We start from the raw sequence: 24,482 nt of genomic DNA, 5'->3' as shown, positions 1-24,482 counted from the left end.
ATTCATGATTTTCTAATGTTTTTAGCCCCCAAATCAGACTGATCCATGAGGAATCCTCACCTCCATGTTGATCTCATCAAACCCCTTTATAAAGGTTGTGGTTTTACTGTGTAAGGATTGGCTGGCCATTTCATAGATGTCGATGTTTAGTGATACTGACTAATAGTCTGTCTGATTGGATGCAGGAACTGGGGGTGCTGCACAACTACATTTTGGCCTTAACCACAGAAGATCACATCCACCACTGTGTTGTACAGGTGAGTTCCTCTTGTAGCTTGAATGTATTCACTTTGTGAATGAGAAATACCGCTGAATGTAAAACCCCAAACTTCAGCCTGTTACTCTGAAGCTGTTATATTTAATTTCTAATATAGAGATTCTGACTTAAGGCTGCTTACTCCAGTGGGCTCATCCCTTGTGCTTTCCAGCATCAGACATGCACATTCAGTGGAGCGAGAGGGGTTAAAGTGCCAAATACATTTGAGACCGTCAGATTTGAGTTTCCATTAGTCAAGTTTTCAAGTCTAGACTATTGGTCATTCAGAGCAAGTTAACAGTTCAGTTCGGATGTGTGTAGTACAGAAAGGGTACAGCGGGTGGGAAAGGAGCTGGTGAATAGGGACCACTCCTTTCCAAGGACAGCTTTTTGAGATAAATTCAAAATCCTTCAGTGCACTTAACTCTACTTCAGTGGTCTCCAACCCCAGACCGATGTCATTTTGTTCCTGAACTATCAGCTTTCTTAATTCTGCATAGACACATCCCACCACCCTGTCATCTCATTATTTAATGCAAAGGCCTATTCCTGAAGTTTGTTGAGTTAGAGAGAGCATTGCAGTGGTACCTGGAAAATATCCTGGACGGATCAGTAAATGAAGCTATGTAGATAGAACTTAAAGTGGTGGGTTTGTATCATAGATTTCCTAATAGTCTGCTGGATTTGAGAGAACAGGTATGTAGGCAAATAGTAATAGGATGTAAAAGCAATAATGTTGTAGTACTGGGTGTTAATAACTTCCCCAATATTGACTGGGATTGCATTAATGTAAAGGACCTAGACCTTTAGGATCTAGGATGGATTTTAAAGCGGTATTTAGAAACTCCTACTAGGGAGGAAGTTGTATTCAACCTTACCTTAAGGAAAAAGGATGGGCAAGTGGTAGAAGGTCTGTGGAGGAACTCTTTGGGAACAGTGACCACAGCTTTAAAAGAGTCATGGAAAAGGATGAAGTTGGACCTAGAGTTAAGGTCTGAAAGGGGAGAGAGGAGGGCTAATGTCAGTCGTTAAAGATAGGACCCAGGGAAAGTATGGAGCGGCCACTAGAGGGAGAAGCAGTGTGTGATAAATGGGAGTGAGATATTTAAACGTAAACCTACTAAAGATCAGGTTAGCGTGTTTTTGAAGCTAAAATAGCAGGATTAGATAACAAAGCTTGGTGAATTTGTTTATGGTTAGGAGGGTGCCTAAGGACAGAGGGACCTACCGGAAAGTTCAAAGTATATATATGCAGCCATATACTATCTTGAGATTCATTTTCCTACAGACAAAGTAGAGAAATACAATAGAGTTTATGAAAAACTACACATAAACAACTAGTGTGCACAAGGCAAATTGTGCAAATGAAAATATGAGTTGTAGAGTGAGATTGTGGAATCAGTTCAGAGTTGAGTTGATTGAAGTTATCGGTGCTGGTTCAGGAGACTGGTGGTTGTAGGGTGATAGCTGTGAACCTGGTGGTGTGAGACTTAAGGTTCCTGTACCTCCTGCCTGATGGTGGTAGTGAGAAGACAGCATTGCCTGGTTGGTTGGGGAGTCCATGATGGCAGCACACCCCATAAATGTGCTCAGTGGAGGGCTGGGCTGGATCCACCACTTCCCCTAGGTTTTTCCGATCCTGGGCATTGGTGTTTCACTGATGCAGCCAGTCGATATACTCTCCACTGTGTATCAATCAGAATTAGGTTCAATATCATTGGCATATGTCATGAAATCTGTTGTTTTGCAGCAACGGTACACTGCAATAGGTAATTAAAAACTAAATTACAATGGTATATATTAAAAAAATAAGTAAATAGTGCAGAAAGGGAGAAAAAATCATGAGGTAATGTTCATGTGTTCATTGTCCATATGGAAATCTGATGACAGAGGGGAAGAAGCTGTTCCTGAAGCATTGAGGGTGTGTCTTCAGACTCCTGTACCAGCTCCTTGAAGGTAGCAATGAGAAATAGGGCATATCGTGGGTGATAGGGGACCTTAACAATGGATGCCACCCTTTGTGAGCGATCGTCTTTCGAAGATGTCATTGATGCTGGGGAGGCTAGTGCCCATGATGAAGCTTTTTCTGGTCCTGTGCAGTGGTCCCTCCTTACCAGATGGTGATGCAACTAGTTAGAATGCTCTCCAAGCTGCACTTGTAGAAACTTGTGAGAGTCTTTGGTGACGTACCCAGTCTCTTCAAACTCCTAATGAAATGCAGCCACTGTCTTTGTAATTGCATCAACATGGTTGCTTCAGGATAGATCCTCAGAGATGTTACTGCTCACCCTTTCCTCTGATGATTTCTCAATGAGGACTGGTGTGTGTTCCCTCGACTTCCTGAAGTCCACAATCAATTCCTTGGTCTTACTGACATTGAGTGCAAAGATGTTGTTGTGACACCACTCTACCTGCTGATTGATCTTGCTCCTGTAAGCAACCTCATCACCAACTGAAATTCTGCCAACAATAGTTCTATCTTTGGAAACTTTATAGATGGTTGTTAAGGTGTGCCTAGCCACATAACTGTGGGTTAGAGGAGTGGAGAAGTGGGCTAACCACGCGTCCTTGAGGTGTGCCAGTATCAATTGTCAGTGAGGAGAAGATGTTATTTCCATGAGGAAGTCAAGGATCCAGTTACAGTGGGACGTACAGAGGCCAGGGATTTGGAGTTTTTTTAAATTAGAACTGAGGGTATGATTGTGTTGAACACAGAGATATAATCAATAAACAGCTTTACATTGGTGTCCAGGAAATCCAAAGCTGAATGAGTGGCCAGAGAGATTGTATCCACTGTAGACCTATGGCAGGCGATAGGCAAATTGTAGGTATCCAGATCCTTGCTTAGAGAGGAGTTAATTCTGGCCAAGACCAACCTCTCAACGCACTTCATGACAGTAGCTATGAGGGTAGTTATTGAGACAGTTCACCCTTCTCTTGGGCATTGGTTATGATGGTTGCCCTTTTGAAGCAGATGGGAACTTCTGACTTCGGTGAGATTGAAGATATCCTTGAACATTTCTGTCGATTGGTTGGCATAGGTTTTCAATACCCTACCAGATAACCACTGGGGCAAGAGTCCACCCTCTTGAAAGATGTTCTGACGTCAGCCTCTGAGACACATTACAGAGTCACCAGGTGCTGCAGGGATTTACACAGGTGTAGTTTTATTCTCCCTTTCAAAGTGTGCATAAAGGTCATTGAGCACACTTGGGAGTGACGCTTCACAGCCTTTCATGATATAAGCTTTTGCTTTATAGGAAATAATGGCTTGTAAAGCCTGCCGGTGCTGACGTGCATCCAATTCCAAATCCAACTTCAATCGGAGTTGTTTTTCACTCCTAAAATAGCCTTCCATAAGTCGTACCTGGACTCCTTGTATAGTTCCGGAAGGCTGGTCTTGAATGCCACAGATCTAGCCATCAGCAGACTGTGAAACTCCTGTGTCATCCATGGATTTTTGTTTGGGTATCTATGGAAGTTTGTCAAAGCATGAGAATCTGCACATGTATAAGAAAGCAGAGATGCTGACGTGGTTTCTTAATACATTATGTCCTGGTTCCTGGACAGATCCTTTGATATGATAATGCTAGGGAATTGAACGTAATTGACTTCCTCCACATTCGATCCCCTAATGAGGACTGGTCATGGATCTACAGCTTCTTCCTCCTGACCCAGTAATCTTGTAGCCTTTGGTTTCACTGACTTTAAGTCAGAGTAGTTGTATCATTGTTCAACCAGGTTTTTGATTTCCCTCCTATATGCTGGTTCATCACAGTCTTTGATTCAGCCAACAACATTGGTATCATCAGTAAACTTAATTTGGTATTGGAACTGTACTTAGCCACACAATCATAGGTATCAAATGATTAGAGCAGGGGGTTAAGCAGTCAGCCTTTTAGTGTACCTGTGCTGATGGTGATGATGGAGGAAATGTTATTGACAGGGTGAGAATATTGAGAATCCAGAGGGAGGTATTGAGACACAAGTCTTGGAGCTAAGTGATCTGTTTTGAGTGTGTGATAGCATTGAATGCTGAGCTGTAGTCAGTGAAGAGTGTTCTGATATACAGTACAATCTTCCTTGTCTGGGAGTTTGAGCTGAATGAATGGCCTGTTGAGACGGAGGCAAAATGGAGCAAATCCAGGTCACTCCTCTGGAAGGAGTTGATGTACGTCATGACCAACCTCTCAAAGCACTTCATCACAGGCAGTGCAAGCGCTACTAGATGAAAGTAAAGCAAATGGAAGTTTCTCTCAGATGTTTGAATGGATATCTATGCTACAAAATGTATGTGTCAACCTGCGTGGAATTTGCGAGATTATGACCTGCTTCTGCAAAACTCAGGATTCCATTTTGTTTTGGAATTGCTGCAGATTGTTATTGGCTTGCAGCAGATGCAATCTGCCAGGCTCATGTTTATTACCTTGGATTTCCTTTGTTACGTGCATGCAGGAAGGGGTTTTTAAAGCAGTACACAGAGTCCTAACAGAGAGGGAGTTGTACTCATCTTTGGGGAATGAAGATTGGCAAGTGGTGGAAATATATATGGAGGAAACTCACTTTACACCTATGACTATGTGGCTAAGGACAACTCCAACACCATATACAAGTTTGCTGATGACATTACCGTTGTGGGCTGTATCAAAGTGATGATGAATCAGCATACAGGAGGGAGATTGAACACTTGGCCAGGTAGTATAATAACAACAACCTCTCACTCAATGTCAGTAAGACCAAAGAACTGATTGTAGACTTCAGGAGACCCAGTAATCATCAGAGGATCCAAGGTAGTAGCTTTAAATTCCTGGATGTCACCATTTTAGTGGACCTGTCCTGGACCCATCTTGTAAATATTATTGCAAAGAAAGCATGACAGAACCTCTACTTCCTCGGGAGTCTGCAAAGATTCAGGATGTCATCAAAATCCTTGGCAAACTTCTATAGATGTGTGGTGGAAAGTGTGCTGACTGGCTGCATTATGGCCTGGTATGGAAACACCAATGCATTTGAGTGAAAAATCCTACAAAATGTAATAGATTTGGCCCAGTATATCTCGGGTAAAACCCTCCCAACCATTAAGCACATGGACATGAAATGTTGCCATGGAAAAGCAGGCATTTTTTTCTACGTCTGCCAGGCCATGCTCTTTTCTCACTGCTGCCATCAAGTAGAAGGTACGGAAGTCTCAGGTTCAGGAGCAGTTACTACCCCTAAACCATTGGGCTTTTGAACAAAAGGGGATAAATACATTCATTCTGTTTCTGATGTTTCCACAACCAATAGTCTCACTTTGAGGACTCTCTATCTTGTTATTTCATGCTCATTTATTGCTATTTATTTCTATTTCCATTTGTACAGTTTGTTGGCCATTGATCCTGTTTACAGTTACTATTCTATAGATTTGCTATAGAATAGTAACTGTAATAGTAATTTGCTGTAGATTTGCTATTTCTATAGATTCTTGCCCACAAGAAAAAGAATCTCAGGGTTGTATGTGGTGACATATATATACTTTGATAATAACTTTTCCTTAGAACTTTTGAAGCATTTCCCTTTTCCTTTGAGGAAGCATTGAATTTAAATTATACAGGCAGAGTCAATCGGAGAATGAAATAGCAGAAATGGAAGAGAATATTGGAAGGAACTGGAATCTAAAATATAACTAGAAAGCTCTCTTCTGAGATGTTCAGCATGTCAGGCAGCATCTGTGTAGAGAGAAGTGAAGTGAAATTTTTTTAGGACAATTAACATCAACAGTTCCTCTTTCCACAGATGTTGCCTGACCTGAGTATTTCTAGTGTTTGTTGATATTTTGGACTTCTAGTAACTACTTGTTTTTATCCTCTAAAGTGAAGGTACATTTTTATCCAAAATTATAGATTAAGGATGGGAGAAAGTTTTAATCATCTAACAACAGAACAGGTTTATTATCACTCCCATTTGTGATGTGAAATTTGTTCAGTGTTAGCAGTACGTAAAATTACTATAAATTGCAAAATAAATAAAGCATTTCCTTAAACTGGTGGGCATCAGCTGAATATCTGGTTCTCAATCAAACCTGTTCAGCTGTAAATGCTGAGACACAATTAACTTGTTTACTCAACCAGTTGCCCATTCTTTTCTGCTCTGTATTGAATGTCAGTACCTGCTGCTTCACATGTAAAACTATGTTTAAATTATTTAGAGTCTCTTCCCCACTCCAACATTACCATCCATTCTTTGTTTTCAATGCAGTGTTTGTTCTGAGTGTTTGAACGAATGCTGAATTCTTTTTGAACATTGATTTTGCAGTAAATTCACTGGGCTTGTAATTAAATATTTTTATTTAACAAATGATATCAAGATAACTGTAAGAGACTGAACTACTGTAACCATGTTTACTTGTTTAAATTGGGTTTGTTAAATGTAATTTCCATCCATAGGGTAACTTGCTGCAGGTTGATAGTTCAACAGGTATAAGAAAATAAATGCACTGATCAAACAGATCATTTCCTTTATGATTCAGTTTTCCCATAAGTGCTCAATTCCATTTGGCTTCAACCATCTCAAGAAGATTTAATATTGCTTTACCAATGAATTACTAATTTAGTTGTTCAACAAACAGAAGAGTTAACTTCTGAGTGCAATTGTGCTTGAAACAAATGTGATGCGGTCAGCTTTAGAACATCTTGAGTTATACTTAACTGATTTTTTTTCGTCATTTTAATTAATTGCAGACAATTCATTGGTATCTCCCTCCATCAGATTTCTAAAAAGCTCTCTATTTCCCGAGTAATACTTGGATGTCAAGATTTATCTGTTGGGCCACATGTTGCTGGCTGCAGCCAGTGTCCAGAGGATACTGCTGCCATCCAGCGATTCAAGCCACAGTGAGCCACACATCTGTGCCCAGGCTGTAGGTGCAGGATTTAACTGAAGATTCACGGAACCTCACCAGTCACAAGATCCGTCTTGAACGGCGTATGGAGTTGATCAGCCTTGTTTCAGTATAGATTCTAGAACAGTAGATAGTCAAGTCTATTGTCATTTAACTATATACATATACAGGTATATAACATAAATAACCTGGGTGTAAAGCACAGTAGTACACATAACACAATATCTTATCAAGTTAGGATAAAATCTACAGATGAATCACACCTAAATAACAAACTAAAGTGCATACATTAAATATTGTAAGGTATGGAGCAGATTAACCAGTGACACTTTGAATACGATGTGGCAGGGTGTTCAGAAGCCTAATGGCCTGGAGGAAGAAACTGTTTCTCATCTTGACTGTTCTCGTTTTTATGCATCGGAGTCTCCTACCTGATGGTAGAAAGTCAGAGAGGATACTGGATGGATGGGTGGGATTGTTGATAATACTAAGGGTCCTGGGTACGCAGTGCTCCTGATAAATGTCCCTAATGGATGGTAGGGAGACCCCAATGATCCTCTCTGCCATTCTCTCAGTCCTTTGTAGGGACTTCTGGTCCAATGCTGGGCTGCTTCCATACCAGATGGAAATGCAACTTGTCAGGACGCTCTCAGTGATGCTCCTGTAAAATGCAGTTAAGATGGGGGTGGGGGAGGCCTTGTTTGCCTCAATCTCCTTGGGAAGTGGAGAGGCTGTTGTCCCTCCTTGTTCAGGGAGGGACCAGGTGAGGTCATCCATGATGTGAACTCCCAGGAACTTGGTGCACTTCACTCTCTCTTCAGAGGTGCCATGTGTTTGCAGAGGACTGTGTTTCATCTGCACCTAACCGAAGTCCACAATGGTATCCTTGGTCTTCTCCACACTCAGGCTAAGGTTGTTGTTCTCACACCAATCCACCGGCTGCTCTGCAGCCTCCATTGTTGATTAGGCTGGCCACTGTTGATTCATCCACAAGCATGACACGGTTTTAGATGGGTCCTGCGACACGGTCATGGATCACAGGCTGAGCACACAGCCTTGGTGAGCACCGGTGCTCAGCATAATGGGACTAGAGACATTGCTGCCCAACAGACTGACTGTGACCTTACTGTTAAGAAGTCCAGTATCCAATTGCAGAGGGAGGAGCTGAGACCCAGCAAGCACTGTTTCCCCATCAGTTTCTGGCGTAAGATGGTGTGTCATGGATAGAGTGAATGGGGAAGAAAAGCAATTTTTCTTTTCATTATCTTGCTTAAGTTTTTAATATTTTTTGTTTTTAAATGCTCTCAAATGTAATGTTTTATTTGCTTAGTTCTTATGTTAGATCTTTAAAGGCTGTTAAATTCAATGATAGCCTTGATGTTAGATAAAGTTGAACGCCCACATTGTGTCAAAAATGTCTCGGGGCACAATTTCCACAGTACTCTGCATGAAGCTAGTCACTCAGTGATTCAGATCAGAACAGACCATTCAGTGGAACAGATTGCACTAGAAAACAAAACACAAAGATGGGTGTTTCTACAACATCTGTAAGAAATTGAGCACAACCCGAAATACTTGCTAGTCAAAGGAGTAACTATTAAAATCTAGTTACTGTTCTTATTAAGAAGCAGTAGATGATGTCTATGAAGGTTCTCAGTCATCCAGGTCATTGTACATCAAGCAGTAGTAAATCAAGGCAACTGGACTTGCTGTGTTGTCTGGAAGACGTTCTGCCACTCATCTGAGAGGCTTCTTCAGTTCTGATCCATGGTGGGTGGTTTTCCGGCTTGTAAACTCTGTGAGTCATTTAAAGGTATAGCAATCACATGAGGTGTAAACATTATTCACAACTCTGTGGATAATAACATCAAATTTACATGAGAAGATGTCAAGAACAATGGACTGGCCATTTTAGACTCTGCAGTACTTACAACCCACATAGATCAGTACCTACAGTTTGACTCTCCTCACCCATTAGAACACAAGTTGGGGGTTATTAGAATACTACATCACTGGGCCAAGACTGTGTCCACCAACTTTACAGCTAAAGACAAGGATTGCAGGTATTTGAGAGAAGCCTTGAAATCTTGCAGCTTCCCTGACTGGGCCTTGTGATCAACAGCAACAAAAACCCAACAGCAGAAACTAAGGAGCAAAGTAGATGGAAAAGCAGTCATTCCATATGTAGCTGGAGTTTCAGAGAAACTCAGAAGGATTTTCAACAAACACCAAATCCCTGAGTTTTTCAAACCTACAAACACACTCAGTCAGAAGCTGGTCCACCCCAAGGATCCTACACCCAGACATAAACAGAGCAATATCGTATATGCTGTCCAATGCAATGAGAACTGCACAGATCTGTATATCAATAAGACAAAACCACTTCACAAACGGAGGGCTAACACCTCAGGTCAAGACTCAGCTGTATATCGACACCTAAACGACAAGGGATGCTCCTTTGATGTTAACAATGTGCACATTTTGGACAGGGAGGACAGGTGTTTGAAAGAGGGGTTTAAAGAAGCCATCTTTGTCAAACTGGAAAACCCATCCCTGAACAGAGGGGGTGGGGTATGACACCACCTGTCAGCCACTTACAGTGCAGCTAATGACCCTCTCATTACCTCTATGACTCTTAACAACCCTCATATGATTGCTATACCTTTAAACAATTCAGAGTTTAAAAGCCAGAAAACTACCCACCATGGATCAGAACTGAAGAAGCCTCTCGGATGAGTGGCTTCTAGACAACACAGCACGTCCAGTTGCTTTGATTTACTGCTGCTTGATGAGCTGCACTGATGCAGACATCTAATCGTGATCAAATGATGTCTTTTCATGATTTGATGAGAAGTAAGTATGGACTGAATTTATTGACTGCATTCTCCATTTACTTTACCCAAAGGTTCACAGCTCTTTGCCTATATGCATACAGGTTTAGATTTTGTGTTCTGTTGCCAGATGCTAAGCTATGGATGCATCTGTAAAATTGTTTCCATCACTAAAGTACTCCCAACTTAAAAATGTTTGCTTGTCTTACAGGGACTGAAGAATGTTGCTGCTATCAGTCTCGCCATTAACCATCAGAATAAAGCCACCATACTCTTGAGTGAACAGGCAACATCCCAAACCAAGCCTGCTTAATGAAGTTCTTGACCACAAAGCCAATAGAACTATGACGAATTACATCATACAGCACTGACTGTCAGATGTACTTAAACCTGCACTTTTTTTAAGATTTAATCCACTTATTTTTCCCTCACTATCTTTCTTTTCTCCTCTGCACTGTGACAAGACTCTTTTGAGAGCTCCTCAAATTCCTTGGATTCCACATTCATAAAAAATCCAACTCAGATTTGTTTTACCCACCACCTTCACAGTACAGGGTCTTCTGTTGGTCATCAGTTTCTGTTGCAAATATTTCCATCAAATTGTTCCACTGTAAGAGCTCAGCAGACAGCTTCTCCTGTCCACCACTGCCCTTAATCCTATTAACAGATTCCCTACAGTTGAATATTTGTGTGGAATTGATCACCGAAATTATTGATTTTGCTTTTGGTAGGTTGGATATTACATAGTAAGAAGGTTTACAAAGGTAAACTTTTTTGTGTACTGGAATAGAAATCTTGACCAGCTTGTGTTTACTTCATTTGAAAGTGTGACAGAGGATAAATTGTGACCTTGAAAAGCCATGAATTCTCCTGTGCATTCATATAGTCTGTATTACATCTTAACAAGTGCTCAAGTCCCTGACTGTTCTCCACCCTTGTCTCTCCCAATCTGAAAGCCTTCCAGACAAAGAAAATCTAAAGGATATGTACCTGACATCTGCTGTCTGTCACAGAGGATGTATATTTTACATCCAATTATTGGAACATTTTTTTATTTAAGTTAGTTAGAGCATATAATGCCATTTCTAACTTTGTACTGATTTCGAAGCAAGAAAAATGTTCTTTGCTCCCATCTTCTTCCTCCTGTGATCTGCCCCCTACTCCAATGCTGCATAGAATTTTGAATGTATAATGCTGTTGATATTATGTGATGCGGGTATTAATTAATCAGTTGAAAATAATGGACATTTAAAATATTCTCTCAGTTGTAATATATGCTGAGCTCTTTTAAATAATATGCCAACTTGGTAATGTTCAATAAAATAGAAACTATGAAATGTGCAATTAATTTGACTTTTTACATGAAAATTTGAAGAGAGCTTGAGGTACAAGACACTGGGACTGTGTTGTGTCTCAGAGGAATTGCAATAACATTCCGAAGTGAGGAGTTTTATTATAGGGAAAACATAGTAAAGGAAAGGGTTAAAATGGAAATAAAAAGGAAGTTGGAATTTGGGATATGGGCGGTTGATAAAGACATGACAGGTTTAGGCTTCAGCAACACAAAGAGTCAAAAATGAATATTCTGACCCATCCAATGATTGCAACCAACAAAGGACAACTTTTATTGATGGCATCTGCAGGTTTGAATTGAACAGGAGGAATCTGTTGAAGTACATTCAGCCCATGGGGTATTGAGGGGCGATGAAGATGCCAAGTTAAAAGTGGTTGAGCAGAATTTATCAGAGGTTTATTGAATGGTGAACAGGTAACATTAAGATACAGGAAGGCGACAACATTTGAAAGAAGCAGGAATTCTCAGCAATGTGGGACAAAAGGAATGGAATAAATAGCCTCTGTACTGGATTTCAGACCTGTCTATTAGTCACCTTCTCTAGCTGTTCACATCACTTGAAGTTATATGTATTTTCCCAACTTTTACCTGTTATTCTATCAAAACCTCAGAGTCCAGTGAGTGAATTAACTCAAATGTATGATACTTTTAAAGTCCACAATAATTAATAAAATCTCTTCTTTAAAAGTTCATGGTTTAAATTCCTCAATATTTCAGCACGTTCTGCTGTTAGGTTGGGAATGGAGTTTCTACAGATTGTATTCAACCCTGGACATAGTTGATGACAGCTCAGGAGTAATCTGCCTCTCCCCTCGGGCAAGTGCTGTGCAGTTCATTGAGATGGAACACGAGGAAATCTGCAGATGCTGGAAATTCAAACAACAACACACACAAAATGCTGGTGGAACACAGCAGGCTAGGCAGCATCTATAGGGAGAAGCGATGTCGACGTTTCGGGCCGAGACCCTTCGTCCTGAAACGTCGACATCGCTTCTCCCTATAGATGCTGCCTAGCCTGCTGTGTTCTACTAGCATTTTGTGTGTGTCATTGAGATGGAACCTCCTTTTGTGAAGACTTAATGAAGTCCCAGTAACACAAAAGACAGCAGGTGCTGGAATCTGCAGCAACACAAAAGGCCTTGAAGGAATTCTGGCTCTTGACCCGTAACCTCGGATGTCCATTTTCCTCTACAGAAATTGCCTTACCTGCTGAGTTCCCCCAGCACTTATTGTGCTTTCCACATTTTGCTTGGTGACTCTTGGCCTGCTGGTCAGGATTTGATAGCTTCACCCACTTTAATCTGGAATATTTCTGAGGACACTTCAGTCTTTTGTTTTCGTTTGCAAAACTGAGTGATTTTTTAATTATTAGATCTGTTCCCCTTCTCCTACATGTTTTTGTTCGGACTGAACTCTTCCCCATCAGAATCAGGTTTAATAACACTGGCTTGTGTTGTGAAACCTGTTAACTTTGTGGCAGCAGTTCAATGAAATGCATGATAATATAGGAAAAAATTCAATTACAGTAAGTATATATATATTAAATAAATTAAAATAAAAATCATAGAATGAAGTAGTTTTCCTGGGTTCATTGTCCATTTAGAAATCATATGGATGAGGGATAGAAAATGGGTATGTCATAAAAGCTATTGTGTTGGCAAAGGTCTTCTGTTTAAAACTGAGATTATCTAGAAAGATGTATTTTTAAAACAGTAAAGCCTTGGCTGCTATCCAGCACTCCAATTGCCTGCCCTAAAATACCAGGCATACTTTTGTAGGTTAAGCCCCTGGAGTGAGGGAGAGTAAGCAGTGTAATCGGTGACATTCGCTCTTGGAAGTTGAAAGTAATGATAACCTCACTGGGACAGGACTGCAATGATACACCGTGGGTTTGTTCGAGGCTGCTGTGATTCAGAGCATGATGTTGCTTTTTGAGTAAACATAATTGCCCACTGAATCTATGCATTTCTTCCCATGCGATAAGCTCCACTCCCATCGTACAACAGAGGAGGCCACCATTTGGCCCATCATGCCTGTGACAGCTCTGATTGGTCCCACATTCTTGCCCTTTCTCTATATATTTACTAACCTTGTTAAATATTTATCCAAAACCCTTTTACTGAACCTGTTTCCATCATCACTCAAGGCAGCACATTCCAGATGAGAACTCACTATTTTAGAGGAGTTTAAAATCTGCATACATCCCCTCTGCTTTTGGCGTGCTCATCAAATGAGTGTGCTGGAGGCTTTCCAATCTGGCAAACTCTTATCCATCCCCACAAAAAACACCTCGACTTAAATTTATTCTGTGTCATTTAAAAGATGAAAAAAGACAATGATATGTGTGTAAGGCAAATGAGTGGTATTGTCCAAAGCAGACTTGTTAGGATGTTGCAAAGGTCGGGAAGTGGGCCCAGCTGGTGAATTCAATGAGGCACGCTCAGCATCCGGGGTATCGTCAGTCATGGGCTGTAGGTGCCAGAAGAGATTGTGGACAAAGATGCTGTTGTAAGCTGCTCACCATTGATGCTGTTGATAGCTGCAACTTGAAGCCAAATAGGTGAGGGCACATGCTCACATATGAAACAGAGGAATTTGTCTGTGTTTGTATCAGAACACAAGAACTGCAGGTGCCGGAATGAGAGAGGAAAATGCTGGAGATGCTCAGTCAGTCAAGCAACATTTGAGGAGAGGGAAACATCTGGGAAAGACCAAATGAGTTAGTTTTAGATTGTGAAGAAGAGGGGGGAGGGTTGGAGGTTACCCAAGCACTTGGTTACTAGGGCATTTGCAGTGAGATTGCAGGCAAAGGAACATGGAAACCATTGAAATGTAGGGCAGAGGGACATGTCCTGTGAATGGTGAGAAACTGAGCCAAAACACAGTCTGGCTATGTGTGTGTCTTTCTCATATCTGCTCTTTTTCTCCCTCTCACCCTCTTCCCCTCCCCCCCCCCACCACCACTAACCCTCGCCCTCCCCGTCCACTCCCTTCTCCTCTCTTCCCCCTCTACCTCCCACTCCCTTCCTTCAACCTCCCACACCTTCTTCCCCATTCCCTTCCCCCCTCTCTCTCTTTCATTCCCCATCTCACTCCCCCTCTCATATTCTCATTCATTCATTCTCTCTCTCTCCTCTTCCTCCTCCTCCCCCTTCCTGCATTCCTGTCGCTCTCTTCCCCTCCCGCGCCCCAGTTCTCCCCCTCTCATCCATGTCTCCAGTCTCTCCCACCCTCCCATCTCTCTACTAACCCTATTTCCACCCCCCCCTATCTTTCTCCACCTTGTCTCTCTGTCTGCCCTGTACATAGACAGGGCTGCAGTTATCCCTCCGCTCTGAGGCTGGGTGCAGAGAAGATGGAAGTTCATGTTACAGGAGAGCTTGAAGCTGAATTGGCTGGGACTGTAGTCCCCGGAGCAATGGAGACTGAGGGGTGACCTTATAGAGGGTTATAAAGTCATGAGGCATACAGATGAGGTAGATGCTCATAGGTATTTTCCCATGGTTGGGATGTCTAAAACGAGAGGCCTTATTTTTAAGGCAATGGGAGAAAGATTTGAGAAGAAACTTTTTCACATAGAGGGTGTGGGTACATGGACAAGCTGCCAGAGGAAGCTTTAGAGGAGGGTACAATAGGAACCCTGAAAATGCTGTAAGCACTCAGAAGGTCAGACAGCATCTGTGGAAAGAGAAGCAATTTGTGTTTCAGGTCTAATGCCCTTCATTAGAATGGGTGGTCTATTACCAAGGAAACCACTGTCTTTATGTACTCCATATACTGGTGCCCTTGCTAATCACCTTGTTTGTGTGTGTCTGTGCATGTGGTTTTCCATCTAATCAGGATCCTAACAATCACATCAATTTATAACATTAAAATATACTTTCATTATCCCAGATCATGAAAGTTTTTCATTACTAAAAATGGTCTCATTTGGACCCAATCAATTTATGTATGTTTAAAATTAGCTGCCTTTGCCTATTTTAGTCTTGTTCTCGTGGGAAATCCATTTGAGTATGATTCTTACTAGCACAAAGCAGTCATGCATTAAATTCCTAATTATGGAAAATGTAATAAAATAAACTAAATATACTGAAAACTTTAAACCAGAAAGTTCATGAAGATGCGTTGCGATACTCTGGGTGTCCATCACAAAAGTAGTTGTAAATAAATGCAAAGTAAAATCTGATCTTCCATACAAAAGAGTTGGGATGCATCACGTCTTGCCTCTGGAGCAAATCATATTGGCTTCATTTGCCAACTGGCTGAATTAAGTCCATTTTCACACCCACAAGTTAGGAAACTGGCTAGCCATTTCTCCCACTCAGTGCCCAGTTTGCTGTCACGGGAAGCAGCTGGCTGTAGATGCTGTTCTTTTACTGTCTTTTTGTTGCTTCAGAACTGATAACCTTCTGCTTTTTTCTCCCTTCGTGTAGGCGTTGCATTAAAACTAGCAATGTGAAATAAGTCATAGCTTCCATTGATTTTAATTATTGCTAGAAGCTTTATTGTTTTCCTGATCTCTCTCTCTCTGCTGTGTTAAATATCACTGCAGAGCTCTATTTTCTCTGTTGTCAAGTGTCTGTAGTTCTTCCCAGACTTTCAAATCTAACAGCAAAATCACTGCCAGAGAAGACTATTGTGGAGGATGCCTGAGTTCTGGAACACGCTTCTTGCTCGCCTTGTTATTCAACACCTCCAAGACACCTGAGTTCAGCCCTGTGTTGAAATCTTGCCTTGCCACCGCGCGCACACACAAGCACTGTAGAGCCAGCCCTCCGCAGAAGTGTGTGATAATGGCCTGACCTGTTCCCCCAGTGGGCCGGGCTTGGTTCTGTTGATCTCAGGCAGATTGCTAGGGTGGATGGCTTGTGAACAAATGACTAATTATCTCTGGGAGGAATGGAGGAGGAGGATTAAAACTGGATGACTCACTTGTAAAACACAGCCACTCAACCTGAGCTGCAGTTCAGTCAGCTGAACGATGAGGCAAGGATGTATGCTGGCCCTTCAGAAGGAAGTGATAGAGTAAGAATGCAGTTATGGTCACTGCAAAGTTTCTATGGTATTAGCTAGTTTATCTTCAAATTAGAACTTGTACGTTCCAGTCCCACTAGAAACCTGTCCTCCACAGAAATGTTTCATTACAGAGTTCGTAGTGAAATTTCTGCAGCGTAGTCAGCTGCTGGTGATGACAGAGTCCCTGTGTCAACACAACTGGCTTAGAACCATAGAACTCGACAGCACAGTACAGGTCCTTCAGCCCTCCATGTTGTGCTGACCCATATAATCCTTAAAAAAAAGTACTGAACCCACACTACCCCATAACACTTTCATCCATGCGCCTGTCCAAGAGGCTCTTAAATACCCCTAATGTTTTAGCCTCCACCACCATCCCTGGCAAGTCATTCCAAGCACTCACAAGTACCCCGATGTCCCCACTAAACTTCCCTCCCTTAATTTTGTACCTATGCCCTCTGGTGTTTACTATTGGTGCCCTGGGAAACAGGTACTGACTATCCACCCTATCTATGCCTCTCATGATCTTGTAGACCTCTATCAAGTCCCCTCTCATTCTTCTATGCTCCAAAGCGAAAAGTCCCAGCTCTGCTAACCTTGCTTCATATGACTTGTTCTCCAATCCAGGCAACATCCTGGTAAATCTCCTCTGCACCCTCTCCATAGCTTCCACATCCTTCCTATAATGAGGTGACCAGAATTGAACACAATACTCTTAAGTGTGGTCTCATCAGAGATTTGTAGAGTTGCAACATGACCTCTCTACTCTTGAACTCAATCCCCCTTTTAATGAAGCCTAGCATCCCATAGGCCTTCTTAACTACCCTATCAACCTGTGCAGCGACCTTGAGGGATGTATGGATTTGAACCCCAAGGTCCCTTTGTTCATTCACACTCTTAAGTAACTGACCATTAATCCTGTACTCAGTCTTCTGGTTTGTCCTTCCAAAATGCATCACCTCATACTTGTCTGGATTGAACTCCATCTGCCATTTTTCTGCCCAACTCTGCTTCCTGTCTATATCCTCTTGTAACCTTCGACAACCTACAGCTCCATCCACAACTCCTCCAATCTTCGTGTCAATAGACAATAGACATACTTACTCTGCAAACTTACTCACCCATCCTTCCGCCTCTACATCCAGGTCATTTATAAAAACCACAAATAGCAGGGGTCCCAGGACAGATCCCTGCGGCACTCCACTAGTCACCGACCTCCAAGCAGAATACTTTCCTTCCACAACTACCCTCTGCTTTCTTCCTTTAAGCCAATTTTTTATCCAAACAGCCAAGGTTCCACTTATCCCATACCTCATGACTTTCTGGATGAGTCTCCCATGAGGGACCTTGTCAAATGCTTTGCTAAAGTCCATGTAGTCCATCCACTGACCTACGCTCATCAATTTCTTCTGTTATCTCTTCAAAAAACTCAATCAGTCTCGTGAGGCACGACCCTCCCTTCACAAAGCCATGTTGACTATCCATGAGTAGACTGTACTTCTCCAAATGCTCGTAGATCCTATCCTTAAGAATCCTTTCCAGTAGCTTGCAGACCACCGATATAAGACTCACTGGTCTATAGTTCCCAGGTTTCTCCCTATTACCTTTTTTCAACAAGGGAACTACATTTGCCATTCTCCAGTCCTTTGGCAGTTCCCCTATAGCCAAAGAAGATTCAAAGATCATAGCTAATGCTTCAGCGATCTCTTCTCTCAACTCCCACAACAAGCTGGGGTGTATCATATCCAGTCCTGCATATTTATTAATCTTGATGTTTTTAAGAAGATCCAGCACCACTACTTCCCTAATCTCCACATTGTCCAGCACACAGGCCTGCTCTACTTCAACCTCATCCTGATCAAGATCCTTTTCCCTTGTGAATACTGAAGCAAAGTATTCATTTAGGACATCTCCAACCTCCTCCGCCTCCAGGCACATGTTGCCCTCTTTATCCTTTAGCGGTCCCACCTTTGTTCTCGTCATCCTCAACACAGTTGTTGGGTGGCTTGTAATTCCACCTAACAGAGTTTTATTTAGTGTGCAGGTATGCAGGAAACTTGATAACCATCTTTCAATTCAAGGCAAGCCCAAAAACCACATTCCTATTGAACCCCCACCTGTATTAGCAAGCAAATCTTAAAGTTTCCAAGAAGTGACACATCCTATTGAGAGTCAGGTAAATATTTTGCAATGTCAACAAAACTATTAATAAAACACCTATTTTAAATTCCTTCCATAGAATTGCAGTTCCCTTAGACAAAAGCTGGTCTTCTATAACCTGAAACAAGCACACAAGCATTCCATCTGTATTGAGCTTGACTGCACTTTAAGACTCTGGCTGTAGCAGTCACATTCCATATCAGGGCAGTCCACTGAACTGACTTTAGGAATAGGACTGATCCATAACTGAACAGTGCCTTAGTTCCCCTCACCCCTGGAAACCTCTCCTTACCCTAAGTTAATAAAAATCCAATCCTGAAGATTTGAAATGACTTCCCCACCCAATCTGCTATCTGTGATCATCACACCTTCGAGAGGAGTTTCCAAATCTCCCACAGATGAAGCACACAGCCTCACTAAGTGATTCATCCTTTGGCCCATAGGTTTGATTTAATGCCCTTTATAGATGCCAACTGTTTCTGTCGACCTCTCCTGTCCACTTCCCTTGCCAGCTTTCAATACCTTGTTGAGATTGCCTGTATTTGTAGTCAGACAGGCTGGGACCCATGTTGGGTAGCTTCCTGCTCTCTTCTGTGGAGGTATCCGTCTGCTGTGTCTCTGTGCGTGCGATCCATTTACAACTTGTGGAGGATGTAGATCCCTGCTGTGGCATGTGGCCAGCCATGCGCACACGCAGCATACCTACGTTCAAGTGAATGTCAGCTATGTTTGCTACTTACAGTAGTCCCAGTGTGGCTGGCTAATGAACAGTTCCATGAAGGGGCTCGGGGACAGAGAGAGAGAATTAATCAGGTATCCATTCTTGTTTCTAGACGGCAACTGCTCAGTACGTGACAGTAAGAGAGAGTTGAAATGCATTAAAGCCTGATAACATGTTCCACCAGGCTCAAGGAAAGCTTACCCCACAGTTGTAACACTATCAAATAGCTGCCTAGTGCTATAAACTGGAGTTCTGATGTCACAGATTACCTCGTGATGATCTTCATCTTGTTTACCCACACTCACTTTCTCTGAAGCTGCATTGTTATTGCTCTGCCTCGACGCACAGTGTAATGATCTGATCTGTATGTAAGGCAAGCTCTTCACTGCACCAGACTGCACACGTGCAAGTAATAAACCAATTCCATTTAGAATATGGTGCTCATCAGTAATGGGGTGGGGAGTAAGTGTTTAATGTGTCTATGGTAAAATATGCTAGATTTTCATCAAGCTTAGAAGCATGTTCATTTGGAAGAAAGTTTCAGCTCCTTTTGTAATGATGTTTGCATTAGAATTGGTTTATTATTGGCAGGTGCTGTGATATGTCCAGTGAAAAGCTTGTCTTGTGTACTGTTCATACAGATCAGAACATTACACAGTGCATTGAGGCAGAACAAGGTAAAGCAATAACAGTGCAGAATAAAGTGCAGCAGTTACAGAGAAAGGGCTGTGCAGGTAAACAATAAAAGTCACCAGTCCATCTTATCTTACTAGGGAACCGTTTAATAATCTTATAAAAACACGGCAGAAACTGTCCTTGACCCTGGTGGTACTTGTTTCAGGCCCGATGGAAGAGAGAATGTCTGAGGAGGGAGGTCTTTGTGCTCCTCTTTGCTGAGGCAGCACAGTGCAGACGGTCCATGGAAGGGAGGCTGGTTTCTGTGCTGTACTGAGCTGGGTCTGCAACTCTCTGCAGTTTCTTGTGGCCACGTGCAGAGCAAACAGTTATGTATCTAGGTCAGATGCTTTCTATGACATATTGATGAAAATTGGTGAGGGTTGTTTGGGGACATGCCATACTTCTTTAGCCTCTTGAAGAAGTAGATGTGTTGGCAAGCTTTCCATCTGTGGCATTTCTGTGGTTGGACCAGAAAAACCATCTCTGAAGCACTCAACCCTCTCAAACACAGCACTGTTGATGTAGACAGGAATATTTGCACCATCCTCTTCCTCTATCGTGACAAGGGCCCATTTTGTGGATACATTTCTCCATCCTTTTGTGCCTCACCACTTACAAACTTCAATTAATCCTGTTCTTTCTTCCCATTAATTTTATCCAGTATTCTGCAAATGCTCCCTAGCTAAAAATTATTTTGCATAGTATAAATTCCCAATTTAACTTTTAATATTTTTATTATGACTTGAAAAGATTGTATATAATTTAAGTTTAATTTGTTTTTCATGTGAATGATGTTTATCTGATGCTCTGTGCTGTTTCATTGACCTATACACTCAAAGATAATAGCCCATGATAATAAACTCAACTTTATCCTTCCAACCAAACCCTCATCCCCAATCTTCCCTGTTGTGTATCCCCTCACCACCAAACCTTCATCCCCAGTCTTCCCTGTTGTGTACCCCTCACCACCAGACCTTCATCCCCAGTCTTCCCTGTTGTGTATCCCCTCACCACCAGACCTTTATCCCCAATCTTTCCTGTTGTATATCCCCTCACCACCATCCCCAATCTTTCCTGTTGTGTATCCCCACCCCACCAGGCCTTCATCCCAATCTTCCCTGTTGTGTATCCCCACCCCCACCAGACCTTCATCCCAATCTTCCCTGTTGTGTATCCCCACCCCCACCAGACCTTCATCCCAATCTTCTCTGTTGTGTATCCCCACCTCTGTCCAGTCTTGTCATTACTTTTTGGATGCCACAGTTAAAATAACAGACGGCACATTCGCCCACCGATCAAAAGGTTGTTTCAACATTTGATTTAGTTTAATTTTCTTGGTTGGAGACACAATGAACTGCAAGTGCTGGAATCCAGGGCTGCTTGACTAACTCAGAGGAGGTGGCAGCGTACGTGCAGGAAAATGGGCAGCCAACACTCATTCATCTGGTCCAGCAAGCTCTCAGCTGACCTTGCCCTTCCGGCGTGCAGATGGTAAAGGAGAAGGCTTTTCATCACTTAGACAACTAAGTTCGGGAAGGAAATCAAGTCTTTCCACTGCTTCTTACATCCAAAAGTTAGTTTAGACCCTATTTCAACAAAACAAATTCAACATACAATAAAGACAAGAACCTCTCCCTCAAGAGTCATTCACCGTATTCACTTACATGTGTGAGGAATTTGCCGTGTGTGACTTGTCAGGGTGCGATATATAACAAAAGACAACTTTCAACAATTATGAAGAGAAACGAATTATATATAAATATAAATGCTCATCAAGTTTGAGATTGAAAGATGGATATGGAATAAAATGTGCATAAATAAATGAATGCCAACATGTATTTGCAATGTAAACAACATTTTAAACTGGTTTAATGTGTCCACAGTGCAGTGTTGTGAAGGGAGTAATAGATGGGGGGTGGGCAGGTCTCACTAGAATGGTTGATCAGATGAACTACCTGGGGAAAGAACCTATTCGTTTAATGAGTATCAATATTACAATTGTGTGAAGTTTTTGTTTGAGCTTTCCAGAGTATCTGCAAAACAAACTTCGGGAATGGGGGTAGCGCATCTGGTCCTGTCTACATCAAAGATGCTGAGCTGGGAGAGTAGAGAGCTTCAAATTCCCAGGACAGAACATCATCTGTTCTGGCCCAACCACATAGACAACATGGCTGAGAAAGCTCACCAATGCCTTGACTTCCTCCTGAGGCTATGGAAGGTTTATAGGTGCAGGAGCCTGAAGACACACACTCAACAATTCAGGAACAGCTTCTTCCCTTCTGCCATCTGATTTCTGAACGGACATTGAACCCACGAACACTACCTCATTACTTCTATTTTCTCTTTATGCACTACTTGTTTAATTTAACTTTTTAAATATATATACACACTTCTTACTGTAATTTATAGTTTTTATTGTTATGTATTGCAATGTACTGCTGCTGCAAAACAAAAAATTTCACAACATTGAACAACAGGTTCAATAATATTGAACCTGATTCTGATTCAGAAATTTGGCATGTTCCCATCAGCGCTTGCCAATTTTTATTGACGTGTCATTGAAAACATTCTATCTGGGTGCATCACAGCTTTGTACAGCAACTGCATGGCATGGAACCATAAAAACTGCAGAGAGCTGCGAACACAACAGGAACCAGATGCGGACTCTGTCTATATTTTTCACTACCTCAGTAAAACGGAGGAGTTCTCCCTCCTCCAATGGCCAATAGACAAAGTGCGAAAGCTTGAAGAGCCAGGCTCAATGGCAGCTTCTGTTGCACGGTTGTTCACTGAGATACAGGATGGAACAGCACCTTCTGGCTCTTCGATCCACACCACCCAGCAACCACCCCACAGCCCCCAAATTTAACCCTAGCCTAAACACAGGACAGGACAATTTACAATGACCAATTCATCTACCAACCGGCACATCTTGGGACTTTGGGAGGAAACTGGAGCACCCGGAGGAAATCCTCGTGGTCATGGGGAGAACGTGCCGACTCCTTACAGACAGCGGCAGGAATCAGACTAGTAACTGGTTCTCTATTACAAGATAGGCTCCTGATCTCACAGTTTACCTCATTGAGATCTTGCACCTTATTGCTCACCTGCACTGCCCTTTCTCTGTCACTGTAACACTTTATTCTGCATTGTTACTTTTTTTTTACCTTGTTCTAGTTCAATCCACTCTGTAATGATCTGATCTGTATGAACAGTATCCAAGACAAGCTTTTCACTGCACCTTGGTACACGTGACATTAAGAAAACAGTTCCAATTCTAAATACTGGCATAGTGGTGTAGCTGTAGAGCAGAGTGTCACGACATATCTACGCTCTCAGTGACCAGCAGAATCAAAGATCCCACCCAACCTGGACATTCTCTTTTTCATCAGGCATGAGATACAGAAGCCTGAGCACATGCACTGCCAGGCTCAAGGACAGCTTCTGTCCTGATGAACAAACACTAAGGTAACTCCGTAGATTTGTCTACGTTCATGGAGAGGAATGAACAGTGATGTTTCGAATAGACTCCGATCCTACCATACTCAGGCTCTTGAATGGACATCTCCCGTGCTAATGATGAGTCCCTCAGTTTACCTTTCATTTCATTTGTCTACCTGCTCTGTGATTCCTCTAAAACTGTAACACTAGCTGCTTTCCTTTTGTACCATGTAGATGTACAGTATTTATGTATGGAATGATCTGCTTTTTCAATCCATACGGCAATAATAAACCAACTACCAGTGAACTCAGCACTAGTGACCCAGGTTCAATTCTGGTCTGCTGTCTGTGTGGAGTTTGCACATTCTCCCTGTGACTGAGTGTGTTTCCCCTGATGTTCTGGGTCTCTACACAGTAATCTGTAGTGCAGTCTAAATCAGTGGGTGGGAGACAGACAACTTCCCCATCAAGTCTGGAATCAGGCAGGATTGCCCATTCTTCCTGTGTTGTTTGTGCAGAACCCTTTGGTAAATCCATCAGGAGGATCCTGGGAGCAAGAGAATTGATGGAGCTGGGCAGTGGAGACACCCAGATCAAAGCCTCCCTGTACATCACTGCCTTCTGCTCAGACCCAGGAAGAGTGAGGCCATGCTCTTTGGCAATGGGTCAAACCAATCCTCTTCTTCCCATTGTCGAGTCTGACGACTTGAACATGCCAGGGATCTGGGTCAGATGAGCTTTTGAGGCAGGGTTAAAGGGGAACTGGAACATATGATCAGGATTCCCTCCCAATGGCAGCAAGAGCCTGTGGAGACCAGGCCCAAGGTGCACCTGGATTTGCTGCTCCTCTGCTGAGGCAGTCACCTGACGATCCAAAATGGAGAATATCAGATGGGTTGTGATCCTCAAGTCCCAGACAAGGGGGTGTCCAGTCACCCTTATCTTGATAGCCACCTTTGGGTGAAGCTGCGTCAGGCTGTGTAAAACTGAAGTGTGCAAACACCATGAGTCACCCCGTGCTGAGATTCTCGATCTGAATGAAGGGTATGCAAGACAAGCTTTTCACTCTATCTTAGTACAAGTGGCAATAATAAACCAATTCCAATATCAATATCAATCCTATCTGTCCCTGGCATTGCGAAGGA

The 24,482-nt window shown here is 42.3% G+C and overlaps 1 protein-coding gene across 5 annotated transcripts in view; it reads left to right on the top strand.

Moving 5' to 3' along the window:
* The window catches only part of zzef1 (zinc finger, ZZ-type with EF hand domain 1), a 303,511-nt gene extending 291,500 nt beyond the window's left edge, over positions 1-12,011 (top strand). For all 5 annotated transcript variants that reach the window (XM_059972942.1, XM_059972943.1, XM_059972940.1 and 2 more), the window contains 2 exons: positions 186-257; positions 10,179-12,011. In XM_059972942.1, coding sequence (XP_059828925.1) covers positions 186-257; positions 10,179-10,280 — 174 coding nt within the window. In that variant the 3' untranslated portion in view covers positions 10,281-12,011. The remainder of the gene's footprint in view (positions 1-185; positions 258-10,178) is intronic.
* The last annotated feature ends 12,471 nt before the right edge of the window (positions 12,012-24,482 follow it).

This window comes from Hypanus sabinus, chromosome 6 (assembly GCF_030144855.1).
Source record: "Hypanus sabinus isolate sHypSab1 chromosome 6, sHypSab1.hap1, whole genome shotgun sequence".
Classification (NCBI taxonomy): Eukaryota; Metazoa; Chordata; class Chondrichthyes; order Myliobatiformes; family Dasyatidae; genus Hypanus; species Hypanus sabinus.
Note: the sequence above shows the minus strand (reverse complement) of the source record. Positions and strands in the feature narration are given on the sequence as shown.